The 24,816-nt window shown below is 44.3% G+C and overlaps 1 protein-coding gene across 3 annotated transcripts in view; it reads right to left on the bottom strand.

The window, feature by feature from the left end:
• Positions 1-24,816, bottom strand: part of Fhip1a (FHF complex subunit HOOK interacting protein 1A) — a 209,443-nt gene that overhangs the window by 22,835 nt on the left and 161,792 nt on the right. For all 3 annotated transcript variants that reach the window (XR_005974937.1, XM_041659420.1, XM_041659421.1), the window contains 2 exons: positions 6,766-6,933; positions 2,727-2,806 (listed from right to left, as the gene is read on the bottom strand). Coding sequence is in view for 2 of the 3 variants with exons in the window: in XM_041659420.1 (XP_041515354.1) it covers positions 2,727-2,806; positions 6,766-6,933 (248 nt within the window). In the remaining variant the exon portion in view is untranslated. The remainder of the gene's footprint in view (positions 1-2,726; positions 2,807-6,765; positions 6,934-24,816) is intronic.

Genomic DNA, 24,816 nt, shown 5'->3' with positions numbered 1-24,816 from the left:
AAAAATACCCTAATAGGAACATTCAGAAATGTTCAAACCAAGGTATAAGCGTTGATTTTCACAGAACTGGGAAGTTCCCGGAGCACAGGGTTCTGTTGAGCCACTACCTGTTAGTACTTCCTGTCTGCCCTTGGACTCCACAGTTGCACACACAGGAAGTGGACAATTTGTCCTGGGTTTTCTGCTCACTGAACTATCCTCTCTCTGGGAATCTCTCATCTCAATTTACCCTTCTGACACTTTGCCAAAGGAGAAATGGTTAAGAACAGAATACTGCTTTGAAGAATCAATATTTAAGAGCACTCCAGTTACAACAGATAGAGATACGCCGATTTATTTCCATATAACAATGTCTTCAGGAGGTCCTCACAGCCTGCGCGGCCGCATGGACTCTCAGGCCTCCCAGCTTATCATGCACAAACAACTGCACAGCAGGCAAAAGTGAAAGTGGAGATTACAATCTATTTTTACATCCTCTCAAAGTTTAAATGACTAGACAAATAAGGTTTTTGTTTCCTTGCTTCAGGGACAGATTCTAAATCAGAAAGACATTATTTTTATGAGTTTAACATATATTTTCTAGAAAGTCACCCTCTGTTAGGTGTAGACAAGACCCTGCATTCTTTCGAAATGCTTTCATGGGTGTCTCCACAATGTGTCCTGTCAAAAATCCTAGGAGGCATCATGTTCCAGAATTGGGGCAAGTAAACCTGCAGGCTCAGGGGGAGTGGGGGAGCCAGGGGTCTCCTGCACAGGCCCCTCAGGTCCTCTGTTATTCCAGGAAGTCGAGCTGGGAATGGAGGAGGTGCTTAGAAAAGAGCAATTGTATTACTGCGTTAGCACCACCATCCCCATGGAAAAAATAGCCAGCCAGAGAACCTAAGGCCAGGTGGTCAAGTTGTCTCTAACCTCAAGCCTGGCATCTCTCCCTTCTTCCATTCAGAACTAGTAACAGCATCATGTCCTGCAGGCACCTTCTGGGACGTCACAGAAATGACTAGACCTGACTTGGACATGTGTACATTCAAACACAAGCTCATTCCTCTCGTCATAAGGTCCAGGTCCGGCTCTCAGATACAACCATGTGTAACACCATTGCTGAGTACAGATTTGAATACTGTAAGCAGATGTGGTCAGGGCTCCTCTTGTAAAGGTCACCAGCAAGCCAACCTGTCACTCCAGCCTGGGCAGACCTTGGTGACCCACAGAGGGGAAGCGATGGAACCCAGACCTGGCCAGGGACACTGCCATTTCAGGGACATGGCAAACACAGCTGTTTTCCCTGCCATCAACGAAGCAGCATTTAGGAATTTAACATTCAAATGCAATCAAGGCTTTGCCCACCTTGAGTTCTGAGCAATAAAGAAAAAAAAATGCTTTGCCAAGTTGTTCTGCTGGATTTCATTCAGGCCCTGCTAATGCATTCTGTCTGATGGTAGAGACTTGCTGGGAGCTGAAGTAATCCTTTTAAAACAGACTACCAGCTGTGTCCTTATGATTGGATTTGTTCTCTGCTAATGCCTTAAGATTAGTTACTGATGACCTGATTTAAACCCTAAAAGTTCAAAAACACTGTTTTACTTTAAAATCTTATAAATGATAGTCTCCCATAAAGCAACAATCTGTCAGGCCCTCCAGAGGGTGCCACCTAGTTTTTCAAGACTCAGTTTTAATTCCCCTTTTGTAGGATGCTATACTCACAACAACCATCTCTCCAGCCAGTGACGGTCCAACTCGGGTGGTACACCGGGCCCCTCCACAGCCCTCTTCTCCCTCCCTCCCTCCCTCCCTCCCTCCCTCCCTCCCTCTCTCCTTCCAGCCCACTTAAGAAAAGATGGTAGAACAAATACAGCTCTACCGGAAGTTGATTTCTTTGCAGTTTTGGCCTATCCCTGCCTTACCCATCCCTGCAGGGATCTCTGTTCTGTGGCCCCCTTTACACACCCTGCAGCTCGTGTTAGGGTGGGTCTCACTGGAGGAGTAATTACAGGATTTAGGGTTTGGGTTCAGAAAAAAGGAGAAAAAAACAATGACCAGTGACTAGCCTGGTGCTTCTGGAATACTGCATTGAGGATTCAGGACCAAGCCATATGTTACCAAGGAACACAGTCACTTTCCTGCATGGAAGCAGGGTCCCAAGGGCAGATGGAGAGGGGATAAGGCAGGGCTTCGGGCTGCTGAAGCTAATCACCACACTCAGAGCATCTGAGCAGCACTGCGATGCCCATCCTCCCCCACGGTACTGGGGTGTGACTTTGCCATTGAGTCCTGAGCCCTGACTATCTGTTCCATGCTCACAGACTGGACAGTCACATTGTATGTTACTAAAGAAAAGGCTGAAAACTATATCCAAGTGTTGTATATTTGAAAGAAAGTTGTTTTTTAATAACAAGGGTCCCTTAAGAGCGCAAACAACAAAGAGTAGCCCAGGAGAACAAAGTCCAACCGTGACCCCAAAGAGTTTTAATACTAGCAAAATTTTCCAACATTCTTATTATTGTTTCCAGGAACACATTCATAACACAATACAAATGCCCCTACTAAAAAATTTTCATAATAAAACAAAATTAACTCTGGGTGATAACACCAAAAAAATTAAATTGGCTTTCTTAATAATTTTCTTCTTTAGAGGCATGGTCCTTACTTCATTTACATTATCAAAGAGAAACAAAACAGTAACACTACAGAGGGAATGTCTTTAGCGAGAACAATCGATGGACACTCACCTTAAAACCAGCTGCAACATCACATCTTCACAGTGCAAACCAATGAGAGTTCGGAACAAGGCCAGGGACACCACACAAAGCTGGGGAGCAATGGACACAGTGAGTCTCAGATGTCAGACTGATGACTCCGCCCCCGACAGGTGACACATCAGAACCTCAGGACAAAATGGCCTCTCTACCCCAACAGTTCCCATAAACTGCACTTCACCACCAGGAAAGATGCATTGAGAATATCAACTCCCCCAGGGAGGCGCGGGTTAGAAACCGGTGTTCATATTGTGAATCACAGATCCAGATACTACAAATGCGCCCCTTCAACTCCTGACATCTGATACACACCATCTTCCCTAATTCCCCTTCAGACAATTTGTCTTTCTAAGTTGTCTTCAAATATAACACTGGTTATTTACAAAAGAAGGCTCGTAGGAAAGGGCCTAACACCTGACCAGCTCTCTTCAGAGTTTGGAGTTTAGGACTCCGTATCTTTCTTGGTGTTGAAGCAAATTTTTCTCTTTGGTTCTATTTTCTATAGTGCTCCGAGTGTGAAAATTTATTTCTTTAAGGAGTTCACCCAAAAAAATAATTAATTTTTTTTACAAACACATGAATTCTTTCAACCTCTAATTTCTAAAAGGAATGATGAACTACCAAATAGGGGAGACACTCAATTATAAAAATCACTGCAGCTTCTGTGTCCCAAGCTGTTATCAATCTCCAAGGCCATTTAAGTAATTGAGACTCCTATTCTTTGTAGAGGAAAGTAAATGCTAGTTTGTCTTCTAGACAGAGTGAACTTAAAGCCAACAAAAGATGTGTAAAGAAATAGCTGTATGTGACTGGCTGCAAACACCCCCTTTGTTTAGGATGGTGAAAGACCTGTAGTTAGTCAGAAGCAACACAGTCTGTTCCCTTCCAAGTCAAGGCACGTGCTACACCCTTAACTAGAACGCCTTTGCCTGCCTCCTCTGAGATTTAGCCTGGCATCACCTCTCCCTGGGAAACCTTTCTGTTCTCCCTCACAATACAGCACCCGACTCTTCCTTTTCTCAAATAGGTATCCTGCTTATCTATTGCCATAGTAGCCCCTGTCACTCTCTGTCAAGGCACTTGGCAGAGCATGTTACTTTCAATAACTGAGTTGCAGGAGTCCTTTATTCTATGCACAAGTATTTTATATGATCGACACGTCTCCAACCATTCTGTGGATTGTCCTTTCAATTTTTGTGTCATACACCTTTAGTCCCAGCACTCACGAGACAGAGGCAGAAGGATCTCTGAGTTCGAGGCCAGCCTGGTCTACAGAGTGAGTTTTGGGACAACCGGGACTACACAGAGAAATCTGTCTCAAAAAAATAAATAAAAAATAAATAACCAAAAAATTGTGCTACTTCTTTGTTCTTTGAAACTATTATTATCATGTACGTGTGCATGATGTGTGTGTGCACATATACCACTGTGCACATGTGGAGGTCACCGGACAGCTTGGTAGAGTCTCTTTATGTGTATTCTGTGGATTGAACACAGGTCACCAGCTTTGCCCAGAGAGCCTCTACCCACCGATGAATTTAGATGCATCTTTGAAATAGGGTCTTGCTATGTAACCCAGGCTAGATTCAAACTTGTGAGACGCCTCCTTCAGTTTCTACAATGCTAGGACACAGGCTTACACTACCCAGTGTACTTGGTTTTCAGTTCTTAGATCCTCAGAACACTAAAGATCTCCATCTTGAATGTGCCCAGTTTGTCTAATGTTTCTTTGGTTGCTCATGTTTTTTGCAGCATGTCTTAGAAACCATTGCCAAGACTACAACGATTTTCTCTCAACTTCAAGTCTTTGATTCATTTTGGGTTAATGTTTATCACGTGAGGTAGGAATAAGTCTTCCAGTCTATGAGTGTATAAATGTCTTCCATACATATGTGTATGTGTGTTATTTCTGATACTATTGCAAATGTGACTGATATCTTAATTTGATTTTTAGATTGCACACTGAGAAGGTTAATGTTGATTGCCAATGTGACAGAATCTAAAATCACCTGGGAGGTAGACCTCTGGGCATTCCTGTGGGGGTTATCTTAACAACCTTGGCTGATGTTGGAACACCCATTTTAATAGTGGGCCCCAACGTCCAGCCAGCCATCCCTCTGTGTCCCTGACTATGATGTGACTAGCTGCTTCAGTTGCTGCTGCCTGAGATCCCTACCAGGAAGGACTCTAGTCTAATATGTAAGCTACAGCAACCCTTGCCTCCTGTAATTAGCTGTCTTTGTCAGAAAATTTCATCACAGCAACAGGAAATGAGGTATTAAAACACTTGCTATTGTATAAAAATAAAGCAGATTTTTTACATGAAATTATATTTTTGCAGCCTTGCCAACCTCGTTATGGGTTCTAATAGTTCTTTTCAGCATATCCCTTAGATTTTTTTTGTTGATGGTTTTTTTGTTTGTTTGTTTGATTTGCATATAAGATCGTGCTATCTAAAAAGCAAGCAGCTTTATAATTATCTGGGTCATTATTTGCTTAATTATATAAATGGAGGCATTCTTCTTAAATATTTAGCAGGCACACTCTTACCTTACTCCTTTTCTTCAAGGAACATTTTCACTGTTACATAACAGTTTCACTATGTAACACTGTTACATTTTAGTTCAGAGTTCACAGATAACCTAGCTCAGCTTCAGGAAGTCCCACTATTCCTGGTTCGCTGTGTCTGAGAACTATCATTCTCCTCTCTGTTTTTATAAGCTTGACTGTTTCTATCTATCTACCAAAAATACAATCAAGGAGTTTATGTTTTTGTTACTGGCTGTAATATCTTTTTGCTCCTTACTGTAATATCTCCAAGGTTCAGCCATAGTGTAGCATCTCAAAACAAAGTATCCTTTCGCTTGTAATCTCTTGATCTTCCAGATATTTATGAGTATGTTGTTTGAACTATGTATAATACATCTACCTATTTGTGGATTTCTCAAGTTTCTGTCGATGTTTTTAATTTAAACTTGCTGTAATCAGACAATACACATCGCATGGTTTCAATCCTTTTAAATTCACTAAGCGTTGTTTGGTTTGGCTTGTGGTCTGCCTGAGAGAAGGCTGAATGTGGAACCTGGTGCTATCAGGTGACTCATTGAATGAGATTTTTTTTCTAGTTCAATACTTTAATTTCCTTAATTTTTTTCACAGTTTTTTTTTTATTCAATTGGGATAAGGCCCCGCTATGTAGCCCAAGCTAGCCCCCAGGTTTGCAAACTGTCTGGCTCAGTCTCTGAAGTACTACATTACAGACCTGTACTACAGTGCCTGCCTCCTGGCTATTGTTTTTCCAGTAAAATTATCAGATTCCATTCCAGACTCAAACTAAGTTAATTCAAACAAACTACAGGAATAGTATCCTATGGGGTTCTATTTTCCCTTCTCCCTCTCTCTGATATTATTTTTAAACATGTAACACACATACACTATAAACTCAAAGATAGATTGTTATTAGATTTTTATCTTTTACTTTTAAAACAATGGTGGCAATTAAAACAAGACAGTCTTTGAAGAAGGGCTGCGGGGGGGGGGGGGGGGAGAGTGCTACTCTTAGTGTTGGATCTTTGAAGCTGAGTGGGCTCTAAATGTTAGAATGAAAACCTAACTCCACAATTTCCCAGACTTTCACTTCAAAACACCACAGAGAGAGATTTGCTACCTCTGGCCCTGGTCCTCCAGGGCCCTGGCTTTCCCTGCACCTAAGTCTTCACATTCTCAGAATCTTGTTCCTTCAGAAGTACATTCTGCCAGTTTCACAGATGAAAGCATCAACATAGACAAATTGAGAAAATTGGGGGTGGGGGGTGACATAGTGCCCCCTCCCTAACAAAGGGACACCTGATAGGGAAAAACGTTATCAAATTATCTCTACTCAAATAGACAGAGAATAACAGCTGCAGGACAAAGTGGGAAGGGAGGGAGGAAATATTCACAATTTCCTTCCCCGAACAGTTCCCTTTTGGAATCTGAGTTAAAGCCATACTTCCCCGGAAGCTCTCCTTACCCGAAAAGGGGTGTTGATTCGGCTGGTGAGTGTGTCCAGGATGTGGACGTTTTCATGCTGGTGCAATAGGATGAAACGGAGGAAGATCTCCAGGAGCGCTGGCTCAGAGATGCTGCGCAGGAAAAGGTCCAGGTATGCAGTTGTGGTCATGACCTCTTCCACCGTCACCTGGATCCAACGACAGAGTGAGAACTCTGACAGAGTGCCGGAGACTCACCCAACCCTGAGAGTTTAGCTGAAGCCAACAACATGACCATGGGACACAGCACCTGCCCTGAAGCTCAGGCCAGAACGGCAAAGCCGAGGAAGGCATCATATGCTCTGATGGTTCCAGTCAAATGCGATTTAAACCCTATAAAAGTTTTAGTACGTGTACTCGAAAACGGGGAGAAAGACTGTGAAAAGTATTTATATGGTTAATAAAGGAGTAATTAGAAAGTTTGGTATAATTTGTCTCATTATTAATCACCCAATAAACCTTTACTGGGAACCTCTATGTCCAAGGAGCTGTAAACATAACAACAGGCTTTATGTTCGGCAAATTGAGCTCTAGAAAATTAAATGATAATGTCATAAATTGCAAAGGAGAGGTGCAGACATGGAGCACTGCAGATGCGCACTCAGATGTGTTTCTGGAGAGCAGCAAGCCAATATTTTTATAAATGAGTACCAGACATAAAACATTATTTATAAAGTGCTACAAAAACTTAGTGCTAATAAAGTAATGGCAACTTTTTTTATATAACACAAATTGAGATTCTCTACCTATGTGCTTTTCCTATTCAGGAAAACAATGTCAGTCTTTTGGTGAATCAGAATTGAGTGACATCTTTCACAGAGCAGTGGCAGAGGCTTAAAGTGAAGGCCAGAAGTCGGTGTCAGGCTTAACCCTTCATCACGCTAACCCTTGTGGGATACCTTACTAAGCCTGGGGCTCACTCATTCCACCAGGATGGCCAATGGCCCCTCAGGGATCTGCCCGTGTCTGCTACCCTCGCCGTGGGTTTCAGAAGCACACTGCTACCTAGTGTTGCTACATGCATGGCCGGGATCTGAACCTGTGTCCTCACACTTGCACGCAGCACTTCACTGACTGAGGCATGTCCTCAGCCCCTCAGCCTTAGACATATTAATACAAAGAGCTACTATAAGCCGGGCGATGGTGGCGCACGCCTTTAATCCCAGCACTCGGGAGGCAGAGGCAGGCGGATCTCTGTGAGTTCGAGACCAGCCTGGTCTACAGAGTTCCAGGACAGGCTCCAAAGCCACAGAGAAACCCTGTCTCGAAAAAAAAAAAAAGAGCTACTATATGCTCCCTTGTTGCGGGAGGTCCTCCCACTCCTCCAGCCTATAGCCGCTGAGATACCAGCCCACTGGGGCGTGGTCTCTCTCCCTTTAAAAAAAGCGGCCACTTCCCTCTCCTCTCTCTCTTCACTTCCTGCTCCACCAGTGACTAGACTCCCTTCCTGGTTGCGTAGAGGGCTGTTGCCTGGGACAGTGATCTGTAAGTTTTTTCCCCTTTAAATAAATACCACCCTATTAATCATAATTCCAAACTGGTGTGACATTGTTTGTAACTTACGCCTTCACTCCCTTGTAGGTGGAGGCTGCTTGCTCGTTCCCAGCCGCCCAGGCCCAAATAATTCACAGAAACTATATTAATTGCAACACTGCTTGGCCTATTAGCTTAGGCTTCTTATTAACTAACTCTCACATCTTAAATTAACACATTCCTATTATTTTATATTTTACCATGAGGCTTGTGGTTTACCAGTAAGGTTCTGGGGCATCTGTCTCCTTGGGCAGCTACAAGGCATCTCCCTGACCCCACCTTCTTTTTCTCCTCTATCTCTTCTTGGAATACCTGCCTTGCTCTATTCTGCCCTGCCACAGGCCCAAAGTAGCTTCTTTATTAACCAATGGTAATAAGACATATTCACAGCATACAGAGGGAAAGCCCACGTCACCTCCCCTTTTCCATCCAAATAAAAAGGAAGGTTTTAACTTTAAATGGCAAGATTACATACAACAAAGCAGTTGTCAAACAAGAATTATAGTTACAGTATTTAGTCCATTTACATTTGGCAAATTAAGGAAAATACTCTATCATCTACCCTATATTTGTGAGCCTCAAGTTTTATATCTAATTTATCTTTTATCATAACTAAGGAAATGTATAACTATAACTATCTGTTCTTCGACTCCATCAAAGACCCCAGAAGGATACAATATTAACTCAGTTAACAGGAAGTGCACTGTAAGCAACTTCCAGAACTCCAGAATTGACAGAGACACTCCCCCTTCTCCTAAAAGCAGAAGGCAGCAGCTGATCTTTCTAGAGGCTATCACCAGGCTGGGCACAGAAGCGTCCACGCTTGGGTGCACAGAAGTCACCAAATGCACAGTCCAAGCTGTGGAGTTCTAACACCTCACCCTGCTCAACGCTCTTCATTCTAAATGAAGCAGACAGCGGTGCTTTCTGAATGAAAGTGTCTCCTCTTTTCCATTTCTGCCTTATTTTCTCCCTCAATTTAAAAGTGCTCGCTGTCACGTTAATCATACCATTACCAAGGCCATTCTTTTTATACGTCATTCCTCCTCTTCTTTGAATTTTCAGCTTAAAAACCCACAGATCAGTTTAGGAACCAGATGTCCAGAGCTTCGAGACGAGTGTAGACAGGCCATGAATGGCTGCATCTGCGAATAAAGCCTTCACGCTGTCTATTTTGGTGGTTTGAATTACTTTTTATAAGTTCTTGATGCTCAGCTGTGCTCTGGATAGATGAGTCCAGGTGGGTAAAATATCACAAAATCAGCTGTCTCCTTTCTTATTCTAATAAATAATGGACTTTATTACCATAAAGTCCATTTGAATTCACTCTTTCAGAATCCACTGAAACCCCCACATGGTGTGCTGAGTGACAGGGGACATTGCTGCAGTGCAAACACCCTCCCCTAGCTCGGCAGCCACAGTGTGAGCATGCAAGCGTTCAGACTGCTTGAAGTCATCTGTCTACTTTAAAGGGCTCTCTGTAGCCCAGATATAGTCAAGGAAGCGGGAGCAGGAAATCATCAACATTGGGGAAATAAGAGACACAGGGGAAAGTGCATCTCCCAAGCCACCTGCTTCTGCAGCCAGCTGCTCTAGCCAAGTATAGCCAGGATCAGGTAAACGTCTCAGGCAAAAGGACTTCCAACTAGGAAAAAACCTAAGAAGCCTTGCTCTACCTGTGCCCTGGAAGCTCTTCCTTCCTCTTTGTCCGTTCTCTCTCTCTCTCTCTCTCTCTCTCTCTCTCTCTCCCTCTCTCTCATGTGTGTACTTCTGTCAATAAATTTTTACTCAAGCCTCCCCATGCTAGCATCATCCACTGGGCTACACTTTTGTCCCTTAGATTCTGACACAGCCCTCCCTGTGTAGACCAGGCTAAACTCTTAACTAATAATCCTTCTGCCTCAGTCTTCAGAGCTACCACACCTGGGTGTAGGTACATTTTTAGAGAAGAGCTCAAAAATAATTAACACCACTAGACGCAGCTAAACAGGAAATGGTGCTCAAAATTGACTGCAACATTGGGATCACTTGGTGGAAATCTCGACCAAAATGATCAAGGCAAGAAATAGAAATGTAAATAGAAAACAGTAAAGAATGGGATCATTCCAGATGGGCTGAAAGTTAGATTCCTTGACGCTAAGTCTCTAACTTTACCCGGCACTGCTGAACTGACATGACATGAGACTCCCAGAAGCTGCTTTGCAGCTGGTAGAGCAACATCAGCTTGCCCCACTGGGTTACACGTGACCTTCATAAGCTCAAAAGCCCAGCAATCAACTTGCTAGAATCCAAGTCTGTCCTCGGGGGCCAACATGAAAGGGGGACATTGAGCAGCTATTGTTTACTACTCTTAGGCTGGATAAATGAAAAGATTTTATTTCTTTTTAGAAATCAAAGCTGTCATTAGTAAGCTAAGAGGATTTAAGGAAGCACTTGGGGGGTAGCATTTACATAACATGCTATAAATATTCAAAATCCAATCCCATTAAATACCAAGTTGAAAACTCTTTACAGATTGAGGTCACACTTACCTTAAACCAATACCCTGACCAGGGAAACCCAGTTGCTTCTCCTTCCACCTCTTCTCCCCACCATATCTTTCAGAGCCTTTTATCCCAGAAAATCTTTTCCTGCCCCATTATCGTACTTTCAGAAACTTCTTCTAATCCTCCCAAGTAGGCAACGTCCTTAATGAGGATAAGACGAAGAGCCGAAGTGTGATCACTTGAAAGCTAACGATAACCACAGAGGAGAGACGCTCAGTCTGAGGAATGCAAAGTGGAGCCTTCTGCCAGCGCCCAGAGCAGCAAACACAGAAGCTACAAAGTAACTATTCAATGATGGAGGACAATGAACTGCAACATGAGGACCTTTGTCTCATAAGGTTGCCAGTACCTACCTTGTTCTATAAAGAATGGCAGGCAGCTACCAGCTTACACGAAAATAGCCAGCTATACAAATTAACTTGTCACTCAAATTAACAATGTCTACACATTGTAGCAGCTTTAGAATGTTATTTCAAATTAAGGGTGGACCCTAATGACTGAAGCAGAACAGCGAAAACTCAAAATCCACCTACTTCCAAACTTACCCTTGATAAGATAAAGACAGCTATAAGCCCCTAGGCACTGTCCCCGCTTCCTCCCCAGTACAAGTGCTAGGACAGAGGCCTTCCTTGGGCACGTAGTTTTATTTCTGTCGGTCCAATTTAGTCCATTCTTTGAAGCAAATCTTTCTTTATTCCCTTTCCCCATCTTCCTTTAGCCCTTGCTTGGTTCTTTCTTCATGCCAACCGCCTTTACCAGCCCCTTAAAGTTGTGTTTTCTAAAGAATGTAGCTTGAGACCGGGTGAGTGAATTCAATTTGCTGGTTCACTAATGGTTTAGACCATTTTCAAATAGAAAATGTTAGTGTGCCCTGTGTGTAGTAAGAGCAAGTACTATTCTGTGGAACTTAGGCGTGTATATTTTGTCGGAAATACATACAAATCACATTATGTGCAGGTGCTTCACTGGTATACCCAGTGTGCAAAAACCTGACTGTGAGAAGCAGCCATACAACAAACAGTGCAGTAACACAGCTTCAAATTGCTTGTACCAGCCCATTGCCCACCAGTTATCCATCCCTGGCTACAACTCAGCAGAGTGCACAGAATTGACCCTGGCTTTGTGAGCAGGATGGCAACTGAATTCAGTCATTCTATTTCTTTTTATCTTAGCCCACAAGCTCTAGAATGATTCCCTCCCCTTTTTTAAATCAGAATTTCAAGCTTTTCAGAAACGGACCAAATGGACAGCTTGTTTTCTTTTAAAAGGGAGGTAGATGCTGCATTCTACTTCTACAAAGTCAAAACTCTACACAAAAAAAAAAAGAAGAAGAAGAAAATAAGCCCAGCCATCGTGTCCACACTGCAGAAGCACATTAACTCGATATGTAGGAGTGAAATTGAGCATACAGGAACCCTGACCCTTCTGTAATCAGCTCTAGTTGGGCGATTCCATTTGCATCTAAATTAGCACTAGTGTCCTCTCAGTGATGGTTGTTATATGTGTCTTGAAAAATAAATTTCCCATCTGCTAACTGTTTCTTTGTGATCCAGTCACACTGGAGCAAACAGATGGACCCTACCTTCTGTCACTCAGGTAGGTGGCAGGCAGTGGAGGTCAGGTGACTGTGACATCCTCTATAAGACAGAAGCCACCTTCTTTGGCTTTTTCTCTGATGCCCAAGGAGAAAACTAAGTAGCTGGTTCCATGGGTCAATGGTGAGTTCTCCCACCTCATGGTCCCCACCAGTGTGGAGAAACAGTAGGACCAGCAGAGGGAGAAGGGGGACTGGACTTGTTACACCACAGGAAACAGAGTTGAGAAAGTCTTTACTGAACCCCTGCTGGAGCCCACCAGCTGCTGCCAGAGAGACAAGCCAATGGACGGGAAGCTGGTCCACTGTGGGCAGCCAAGGGCAGCAGCTGGATGGGCTCTTCACAGCCACCTCTTCCTTCCCAGGACACAGATCACCCAGAGGCATGGTCAAGTGCAAAAGGGAAGACAGACACTCTGGTTCACAGAGAGGGGCCCACCCTACACGTCAGCCAAATATTCAGGACAGAAAACATTCAATTATTCAAAGTCTGGAAATAGTTTGTAGCAGATGAATCAGCCCCCCTCCTGTCTCCTTCTGCCCCGCCACTTTAAGACCACACAGTGTACCGATGCCACTGCCAGAGGCAGGCTGAGAAGATGGAGGTGACATTCAAAAGTTACTAAGCTGAGCTACTTATTCCCAAGAGATTTTAAAAAGAGGGAGATGGAAGGTGATGGCTACAAGGAGGGTATCTGCAACATTTTCTGTGGAAAACACTTTTAAGATAAAAGCCAGTCTCAGCCCTTTCTCTGTACCCCTTTCTGTTTCCAGTGCAGATAGAGATGGCCGGTCAGTCCTGCATGCTGCTGACCACCGTGGAGACTGCACCTTCTGGGGTTTCTAACCTGATCACATTCCAGGAATGGTCCTCTTCACCAAACATTTGCTGAACACATTGAAAACTCAGCTTTTAGTGACTGGGATGGGAAGGCTGCTGGAACACTATTCTGTTTGTTGTTATACACAAGGGTAGAAGCACTGGGGATTATAAGGCCTGACTTAGGTCTATACTAGGAGTTAGGGAGTCACGCTAGACTCAGAGCATGGTTGCCAGACCTGAACAGACAGTGGATTTTAGAAAGAACACAGGATTTTTAGGTGGGCAGATGCAGGTCCGGATTTAATAGTGTACGGACTGCACTGTGCCATTTAATCTCTCTAAGCTGCTTCCTCCTCTTTAAAATGGGGTAACCACAATATCTAGAAGTATTTGAGAATTAAAGACAATGCCTAGACATCTAAAGGCACAGATGGGACTAAAAGGAAAAATGATCATTATTTTCTGATTTGGGGCATCAATTTAAGAATAAGCTAAATCAGGGTGCGGTGAGCAGGGGTAACAGACAGAACAAAATGTGCATTTGTAGCACGATTAATAAAATCCCAAAGACAGAAATTGGGGTTCAACCTGAAGGTCAGAAAAGCAAAACAGCCAATCACTGGCTCTTACCTCTACCTCTGTCTGAAATGGCAATTCAATGCCTCCAGTAATCTCAGAATGAGACTGCATCTGAGAGCTGTCTCCTCCCATTTTCTATTCCTCTCTAGGGCAGGGATTAAAGGCGTGTACCACTCCCTGGTTTCTATGGCAAACTGGTGTGGCTACTGGTATTAAGGGATCACCACTGCCTGATCTGTAAGGCTGACCAGTGAGGCTGTTTTACTCTCTAATCTTCAGGCAAGCTTTACTTATTAAAATATAAATGAAATATCCCTACAATGCTTGTCTAAATGCACTTTGGAAAGTAGCGGGACAGTACAGCAGCTCCTCCAGAGAGAGCGCCTTTCTATTTCTCCTTGTCAGCGTTTGTAGAACTAGGAGGGGTTGTGCACGACAACAGATCTGCCCAGGAGACTCCAAAGAATAAGGGTGTCCTAGGGCAGGATGGATTTACCAGGGTCACTGGATTTTCTCAAACGTTTTCTGTTTGCTGTGTTCACCCACTTAAACCTCATTCTAATCCCAAAGGACCGGTTGACCAAAAGTTTAGGGAAGAAATAAGAGTGTCACTGCCAACAAAACCCGGCCATGTCCAAGAGACCTCTGCAAGGAATGAGCAAGTTAAAGTCATTTTTCTTACAACATCAAGATGTTTTTCTCTTGCCCTTCACAAACCACAAACCACCCCCCACCCCCACCTCTCTGGAGGGGTTAGCAAAGGGCTACTTCTAAAGCTTCTTGTCCTGTATTATATGCATATTATTTGTACCCTCTAGCTTCATAATGTAATTTCCCAGACAATAATTTAATATATGACCCAATATAATTAAGCTTCATCTAATAGAGTTCAGTTATGGAAATAGTCCAAGCCAAGAATGGTAATATGTGTCACAACCTTAGCATGTGGGAAGCCGAGGCATAAGAACTTGAGTTCAAGAAGGCTAGCCTGGGCTACATAGGACTTTAGGCCACCCTGTACATACTAAACAGGAAGAGGAGTAAGGATTAAGGGAGGAAGGGTGTATCCCAAATAGTATATAAGAGTGGATTTCACAGTCTAACTCTGAGGCCAGAATTAGTGAGGAAACTGGGATAGGTAGGGGTAACTCAAAAGCAAAGATGGGAGAAATGTTTCAAGGAAAATTTCATGTGTCTCTTTCTTATTTACTAATTGTTTGAAAAATGCTCTTCCAACAGCATTGTCTCAGTTGTTGAGTATCTCCTGAGCATTTAAAGACCTTTAAGCACACTATTTCAGCCCAGGGCATTCATGCAACCTTTTGAGAACTGACTTCAAAGACCTAGAGGGGAAAAGGTTCCTCCCGGAAAGACAGTCCCTCTAGGGACAGGGTTAGAGAACCTGGTGGTTTGAAAGGAAATGGCCGCCATAGGGCGTGGTACTAGTAGGAGGTGTGTCCTTGTTGGAAGTCGTGTGTCGCTGTGGGGGTGGGCTTCGAGGTCTCCTATGCTCAAGCTGCACCCAGTGACTCAGTTCACTTCTCATTGCTTGTGGATCAAGCTATAGAGTGCCCACCTCCTTCTCCTGCACCACCTCTGTCTGCGGCTGTCATGTCCTGCCACGGTAACAGTAGACTAAACCTCTGAAACTATAAGCTACCCCAATCAAATGTTTTCCTTAGTAAGAGTTGCCGTGACCATGGTGTCTCTTCAGAGCAACAGAAACCCTAAGGAAGACAGAGAAGGAGGAGGTCTGAGGTTAGGCCGTTGAGTCACAGATCCTGCTACAGCCGCCTCTAAACTCGGAGTCTAGACTCCTGTCTTTGGCCATACAACAAGTCTTGAGAACCCCTGTGGGTCATTCCAGTGTTCCCTGTCCTGCCCTTAGTTTAAGAACCCATGGTGGACAAGTATTGCCCAAATGCAACTTTCCCTCCATATTAATCTCCACTTCTATTTTTCTGGTCAGGTCAGTGCCATTTCTCAGTTTTCTTCATGTATTTCTCCATCCTTTATGACTGCCAACTTTCTGCAGAAACATGTACATCTGACCTACTGAGCCGGTTCTCTAAGGACACAGTGCACTGTCAAGTGCTCAATGCACAATCAACAAACCGACTGAGATGGACACTGGGAGCTCTGCTACTAAAGAAGAAAAACACAGCATACAGCCTACGTTGGGGATGCCTTGTTGCCAAGGTAGTTAGGTTCATCTGCTGATACCTGAGTAACGGGAACATTTCCACTTAGAGTGAATAACACTTCACTGAAAACACAGAGCCCAGCTCGGGCCGTGCTCTGAATGAGAGCAACTTCAAAAAGTGATCCACTGCAGAGAAGAAATGCTTCTGTGGGTTGTCCCTCCATTTCTCCTCCAGATTAACACAACAGTCCCATTCATGCTGGTAAGGCTGATGTCCAACCCCCCTGAGCGGAGGGGAAATGTATGGGCTAGAATCTCAACCAGCCGCTAACTACGGAAAGGCTGGATCACATCTCATGCCTGCAATTGCCCTTCAGACTCCATCTGCCTGCTGGGCTAAGTGCATCATTTTGGGGTAAAATTTTATATTTAGAACGATTTTCCCAGGTGCAAAAACAAGCTCTGATGACAAAGGACAGATTTCACTCCTGGCTTATTTTCTACGAGCGACAAAAAAATCTCCACACAATGGGGAGACAGAAATGGCACAGGTGTCTGCCAGAACAAATTCAATAATTCTAGCCGTGGTCGTTTTCCTGTTTTCCCCAAATCTGCTCGTCGCCTGGCACTGGAGACTCACAGCAGAGCATCTCAGAAATGAGGGGCCACCTTGCCTGTGGAAAGTCAGTGTGGGGCAAGAGACAGCCATAGCAGGATGGTAACAAGCAGGCCAACAGCCTCTGCTGGGTCCCCAAGCTGACCTTCTGCTTTCCTTACAACCTGCCTGAAGATAAACTCACAAGGCATTTGCTGCTGATCAATTTTGAATGTTCTCTTAGGATGGTGCATGGGGAAGAATAAGTGATTCACACCAAACTGCAGACCAGATTTTCCCCTCTTGCATCTGCTCTTGTTTCTGAGGAGAACACCACCTGGCTTCCACAGATAAGGTGAGGTTTTGTGTGAGCTATGTTTTGTGCCGTCTGTGTGAGGGAGGGTGGGGCCTGTTCTATCGTCTCCTAATTTCGAGGCCCAAGAACCACATCCTTTGGTGTGGCATTATCGCTACTATGCACTGGTTGAAATTAAAGAGAGAAGTCTCATTTCCCATTTCCCATCAGAAGTAACCGGAAGCTTCATTTATCATCCTAATTTCCTCTCCTACAATGGGAAAGAGGCGAACTGAGGCATAACAGAGGTCAGCCAATGAGATTCTACAGTATCCGCTTCAGCCTCTAAAAGCGAACTCTCTGCTCACCTGTGCGGTAGGATGGTAGATACACTTGTGTCACCTACCTTCTGTAACTCTAAAAGTAATTTTTAAAAAAGGCAAGAAGAGCTGTAGCCGACGGGACAGAATCATGTACACTTATGGGCACTTGCTTCCTGAGGCCCACCTCTGAGCCTACGGCAGCCTGCACAGGGCATTTCGGCACTTAGTGAAAAGGTGTCCTTGGATATAGATAGTTCTCCCTGCCCTGGGGTTTACTTAGCTGATGATCTGGCCAGAGCAGAGGGTGATTTTTACCCCTGGAAGATTCCCCTCTGCTGTCTGTGGACCCAGCCCCTTGCCGAGGCATTAAGTCTAGAGATCTAGTGACCTCATCTGCACCTGCAGTGCAGCAGACTGCTCTTGTGCAGTGGACGACCTGCACGGCTCTATGCCATGACTCTGCAGAGCCCGGGTCTCCCCCGTAATGACGATCACAGAAACCCCCTGCTTCCCATCAAGAGAAACACAGTTTGTTATATCTAAGAAGTTCTGTGTTGGTGGGAAGCAGTATGAAATGTCTTCCCCACGATCATTCTGACTTCTTTGGGGGGAAACCCTTACTTTATAGTTTAAAAACAGAAAATATGTTTTCTATGTGTCTAGCTGTGTCCTGATCAGGAAAATATAAGCAAAAGCCATGTGAGGCATGGGAAAGGATCTTAGCAGGGAGATTTCTGTGATCACAGTTGAATCTATGCAAACCAACACAGGGGTTCTCCAAAAGTTAGATGGTTGCCTTGTGAGTTTTAACAGAGAGTTACTCCCCAGCATCTAGAGCAGTGCCTGGAATATACTGGGTGCTCAAAATAAATGTGTTGAAACAATTAACAAATGAATGTTTCATAATATGAGAAGAGCGAAGAACAGCCAACACTGACAGATAATAAAGCAGAGAGAGTGACTGCAGTGACCCAGCCTCCAATGCATGACAGCAGGGTTTCCAAGACTGATTACACCATGACGCATCATAAAACGCATCTTGAACAACACACAGCAATCACCAGGGCTGACTACAGTGTGCATTCTGATATTTATTATTTGGTTCCATTTTAAATCTAGTCTTGACCCCAGGTGACTTTATAATTCATTAGCACGATGACTCAGTGTTTATAAACTATTCAAAACATACACATCTATATAACCTTCTCTACTGACTTTTTGCTAACAAATAAAATTCAACACTAACATTTAATTTCTTATAATTCTAAAAAGTTTTAAAGTGAATGAAAAGAAACAGTGGCACAAATAATCAAAACTGCATGATTATTAGTTGGGACGGGAATTTCTCTATAAAAGAAAAGCATAATTACTGAGGATATTAAAACACACAACACAATGCTACACTACACAATTCTACACTACATGACACCATACAGGACAGTAATACTACACAAGTAAAGATGCCTTCCCCCAGCAGAGGGACTGGGAGCTATCCAGCAAGGCCAGCGCTGGCCAGCTGTCCTTCATTCTATCCCAGCTCCTGGTGTTGGTCCACACTGGCAAAGAGCTGCTTCCTCTCCCAGCACCCATCAACGCTGCTGTCCTCGGGAGCATGGTTTGTAATGGCCTGTCCTAGTGACTAAGCACTGTGGTAACTGCCCTTGATCTTTGCTGATTGGAGAATGCAAATGAGCTTTCTTTCTCAGCTGAGAGTCTCTGGGGGACTGTGGCTAACAATTTAAGATACCTAGAGCATCATGGGGTAGCATAAAATGATCTTCAGTGAGAACAGAAGATATCTGCATTTTATGCTTCGTGTCTGGGGCCACAACGAACTTTTTATTGTCTTGGTGGCTACAGGTGTAGAACAAGCTTACACACTCTAGATTCCTCCTCAGTGAATTCACACACACACACACACACACACACACACACACACACACGAGGGATGCAGCAGTGAGATACAGCAGCAATATCCATATAGGACCTCCCTCCACAGAACTTGGCAAAAAGATAAACAGTGAGGTTTTCTAAGATAAGAGAAACACACTTCGGAACACTCACAGGCCCATCTATGTGAAACATAAAGCTGCCAGCTAACCCTTTGATGGCTAACCTAAAGCCAAAGACTGACAGACGGTTTACAGTCAGTAAGAGAGGTGCCTCGTTCCTGTCACAACCATGCTCAGCTGTGAAAGAATGGTGTTGACCTAGAGGACCACGGTCTCGGTTCTGAAATCCTGAGATTCTCCAACTCTGTGTCAGGGGCTTGAAACTTGAGCTAATGAAATTCTATATCTTAGTGTCTTACTCCATTAAGAACACACAGTCAGTGTGATGACAAGGATGCCCACCACTTCTTTTGATACATTTATCTAGCCAATTGTGAATTTATTGAGCAAACCACAGATACACAACACATAGAAGAACAGAAAGTGTCTGTCCCTGAGGTGCTCACTCCCTGGCTGACAAAGCTCATACATGACAGGAGAGCTAAGCCCAAGCTCTTGATCTCACATGACTGCTCAGAGCTGGTTTAGAGAGGAGAGAAATCGATGTGCACTCAAGTGCGAAGCTTGTCTCAGTGTGAAGCTTGTACTGGGACTTGAATGAATGCACTCTGGGTAGACAGGCGGGAAGCAGAAGGGACAGTGCATCAGGGACACGGGAGGCAAGAACAGACTCTGCAGAGGGTGACAATGGTGATTTGCATTTGGAAATCACAGAGCTGCAAGCTGGATGGTGCCAGGTTAGATGCAGTTTGCAAGATCAGGAAAAGTAGTCCAAACAGCCTGCTGTGGGTAACAGGGCCCACCATGTGTTCTTTGGAATGGGGGAACAAATAGCAGCCATTTTTTTTATAAAAAGTGTGTGTAAGTACTTATATACTTGCTAAAACTAAGGAAGGTTAGACTTTTGAACACTGGGTAGAGGAGAGTGAAGTCCTTAGGTTTCTCTAACACTTGAAATCCTTCAGCCTTTCTCCCCAGGAATGACAAGAGACGGAGTCCATCCCTTCCCCTTTCTCTGAAAGCCAGGCTCTGGCAGAAAGCACACATTCTTCTGTGGTCCTCCTGCCCTGGCTTCCATGGCTTACCTAATGCTGGGGTTCAATATTAAGAAGTAATATCTACAAGAATAATCTCTATTCTTCAGCATGAATTTCCCAAGTAATGAAGATGTCTAGTGATCCCTGCCCGGCTGACTTTTCCTATTCCCCATTTTCTCAGAAGACCGGTGTTGTGCCCGCCTCGACCACCAAGGAAGACGCAACACCGGAGCTCTTCTTGCAACCAGTTTATTCAGGACCTTGTTCACAGCAATCTTTCTCCTTCTCTTTCTCTTTCTCTCTCTCCCCGGGCAAACCTCTCCCAGCCTTTAAAAATGCACGGGCCACCAACCCCGGATTGCCACGTGGGCACTGCCCATAGGTTCATGCATATGCAAGCAGCTGACGATCATTGCGTGATAATAGGATGAGTCAGGCCTTAGCCATATTAGGAGTTGATTATCACAGAGAGCACTCGCTTTCGGGATTGCGGAGGGTGGAAGCTAGCACCATCAGGTGCAGCTCTACACAGCTCTCTACACACCGGCAGGGAAGACTCAGAACTCAGATCACACTGATGTTTCTAGAACTTTATTTCAGGTTCCTTTGGCTGCAAACTCAGTTTGCACTGATTCACATAGATGCTTTTTATGGCCAGGCTGAGGGCATCAGAGAAGTGGTACTGTTTTACCATATACTAAGTATAGTATCCATAGACTATTAAGTCATGGCAAATGACAGTAGCATGCCTCTCCTGGAGAAGCTGCTCTAAACATCTCTGTCACCTCCCCTAGACAACAAGCTGCACATGGGCCATGAAGCTGCTATCTCCAAAAGAAGAAGGGCATGTTGTTAATTATCATCTTAATTCATTATACACGTTTTGTGATAGCTCCCCGAATGCCTTCTGTTCACAGAATCCTACTTCTTTGTCAACTATGTGTTAGGTATTTGACACACATTATCAGGGGTAATTCTCCTTGGACCTTTAAGGTAGTTAGTAGGAAAACTGAGACTCATAATTTTGCCCCCAAATACACAAGGAGTGGAAGAGACCAGAACCAAAGCAGTGTTTTATGGTCGTTAGTTATATCACCTGAGAAGATGTCATGACAACATTCCAGCCATTCTTCTGAAAACAGCAGAAATCCTTCGGGCCTGAACCTTAGCATCACCTGCTTGGGCCAGGTAGGTGGACAAGGTCTTCCACATAAAGACACAAGTTACCACACACAAGAGGATTGGGCCACCCCTGCTCTCTCACCATTCCACATGCCCCACTACCACCAAGACAAGTCAAATCAGCAAAGTTCTTAAGTCAAAGAAAACAGCTCCAAGTGTCATACCAGGCTTATTCCAGAGGCTTCTTCCATCAACTGGTTGGGCACACTCTACCTTTGTAAAGGTGAAATTCAATATTAAACCAACAGAAAGAACAAATGCTCCTTGTGAGACACCCACATTCCCACAGCCACTGGGAAGGCGCCAACAGCATCAAATGAGGACAACTTTAACAATCTGCTCAGCTGCCACTCACGGAGGGACATTTTTGACTCTCACACTCATCCCTCAGAGCTAGGTCTGCCTCAGAACCTGCTCCGTAAGTATCTCTCATAGAGGTAGACTTGGACTCCTCTCGCAAGCTAACAGTGGGGCAGTACAGCCCTGCCTCCAGTCCTCCGAGAGGGATCTCCAATGTGCACACAATTTAAAAGCCCTAAGAGCTCACCAGACGTATTGGGGGCCCAATGTTTCACAGCCCTTTCTTAAGGCCACCCTACTGAAATGGGCACTTGGAAGCCGATTTTCCTAACAAACACTGGTTCCTCATTTTGGCTCACAGGGTAACTGAAGACGGGATGAGAGCCTGGCATCTCTGCCTTCAATTTGTGTCTGTGCATTGGCCGACATCACAGAGATGAGCAACTGTTCTCAACCTTTCCTCTTGAGTTACTTTAAATCCCAGGAAGTCAAAAGCTTCCAGGAACAATTCACTCTCCCAGAGGAGGCCAGACTGTACCCTCAGCATTAACAGGTTAGCAATCTAACATGTACTATAGAATGCTAGGACAAACAGACAGGGAGCTGAGACCAAATACAGGGGACCATACCTCCACCAATCGTACTCCATTCTGTCAGCCTCTTGTCCTCTCTCAAAACCTCATATCCACATCTTAACTTGGAGTCGCTGCATCTTTATTTGTTTTACTCCCTAATGTAGCATGCAGAATAAACCTCCTTTCTCTGCTTTTCAAAATTATTCTCCTTAATTAACATACTGGGGTCAGGTGACTGGGCCTCACTTGGAGTTACCAGAGCCCAGGCTTTCACCTAAATACTTGGGTAACAACTTGGTGGCTATTCTCAGTCTCAATTCCATCTTGAAATCTCCCAAAAGACACCCTTGCTTATGACCCATCCTGAGCCAGTTAACTCAGCCTTTCTGCAAGGCTCACCTCCCTGCTGGGCTAGTTTCTCTTTCGATTCTGATCGTCACCTGTACCACTATAAACCACATGGACCTTCTGACCATAAGTCCCCCGTACCTTCCAGACACTGCCATCCCAGTGACAATACTGGTAGATGAACAGAGAGCTTTAGAAATGCTTTTGGTGAGCTGTACTCTTAACTATAAAATGACCAAGCACTCTTCAAAGAAAAATCCAATGTCAGAGGCTGAGAGACACCTCCAGTCACCAGGAAAGTCTGGGCTGAGAAACCTGGGCCTGTCCTGTCCGTTCAGTTTTCAAGTTGCTCTGCAGTTGGATACTGCCTGCCACTTAAAACAAACCTTCTCCAGAGTGTGTGAAAAGACTGAATATCTCTACTGAAGGGCAGCAAAGAAGCAATTTGGAAACTTCTAAAAACTAGAATACTGTACAACCCTGAATAATTGTCCAGAAGAACCATAGGGGAATTCCTGGGAAGAACAGGACTTAATTGATTGCCAACAATGTTGGGAAGGCCCAATATAAGGTTCAGACCCGAGAGAGCTGGGAGGACGAACAGGGCTGATGAGGTTCCCACTGCCGCACCTTCTTCCCCTACCACAGAGCAGCATGGGCAATAGTGTAGCTTACTTTAGCACGGTGGGGGACAAAGTGACCTGATGTGTATCCTGGGCTATGGACACCACTTCCAGGACACAAATAAAAGTTTCCATGGGAGTGAGTGGAGATTCATGAGCTACAACTGTGTTCCTTTCTCCTCTTAAGGGGAGGGCCACAGAAAGCCTTCACCCCAAGAGCCTCTTCTTCGATCCACTAGGTGGCGCAAACTCTCCTTTTAGAGAAAAGGACATTAAAAATTGGTGCAGCCAAGCAACTTCCTGCATTGGGCCAGAGCCTGGACAAGAAATGGATCTGTTCTTCAAGGAAATCTATCTCGTGTTTAACAAAAAGAAAGAGAGTTTTCTCTAAACTCTGCTTTGGGGACTCAGAAGTTAAACATATGGAAGGATCCATGAACCTAAGATTTACTTTAAAAAAAAAAAAATGTAAGAAGACAGATAGCACTGGGGAGTTGGGTTTGGTACAAGATTGGTCATTAATGTCTGGGGGAGCATGCCCAAGTCAACCCACCTCTCTGGTCTTTAATGCCTTTGACTGAAAACTAAGGAATACTTAATCTCTAGAATTACATCCACTACCCGAATTCCATAAGTGTTCATAACATACCATGTTTCTATTTCTAAGTCTATTCAGATTTGATAAGAACTTTAAACACGAAGGATGATTCACAAAGTTCACATACCAACGTATATAGCTTTGTTTTGTAGTCCTGAGGACTGAGCCCAGGAATCACGCATGCTCAGCAAACTCTATCACTGACTTATATCCCCAGTCTACTGATAGTTACCGCTTTGAGACAGGGCTTTACTATTTGGTCCATGCTGGCTTTGAACTCACTCTGTGGTCCAGGCTAGTCTTGGACTTGCAATCTTTCTACCTCAACAATCTCTCAAGTTTCTGGGAGTACAGGCTTGGGGCATAGGACCCAGCACTCTGTGCAAAGCTTAAAAACTGAGATCTTGGTAATTCATTGGCTGAAAAATATTCCTGAATGCCTAGGCACCAAGTACTGGGCAAACACAGAGCCAGATGACGACAGGGGACACACATGAGCTCCTCCTGTTGCTCCATGCTGCTCCTCGAGGAAGTTCCAAATGCCTAGATTCTTAGACACAGAAATAACCTGGACAGCTAAACCTACTGTACACTGAGCGCCACTCATCCAAAATGAAACCTGCGGTTTAGGAGCATTTGGGGCTTCTGGATTAGAGATAACCTATCTATGTTATAAAAGCATATAAGTGTAAGTATCACTGGGCTTGTTTAGAAAGTTGGTATCTTGACGAACAACCGTGGCAATGACCGCTGCCAATTAACTTAAAGGCGCTCCAAGCCCAGGGCAGTGAAGTCCGTCTTGAACGGTTTCATTTCCACATGCAGAGAGCATGCTGCAAGCGTGATTCTTCAGCCACCAATGCTTCTTCAGTAATATCGTAATTAGTCTTTTTCCTCCTTTCTAGAAGTTTGTATCTTCCCTTATG

This window comes from Microtus oregoni, unplaced genomic scaffold (genome assembly GCF_018167655.1).
Source record: "Microtus oregoni isolate MIOR12 unplaced genomic scaffold, Mior012 000010F_ref0000083, whole genome shotgun sequence".
NCBI lineage: Eukaryota > Metazoa > Chordata > Mammalia > Rodentia > Cricetidae > Microtus > Microtus oregoni.
This window is presented reverse-complemented; position numbering and strand designations above follow the sequence as displayed.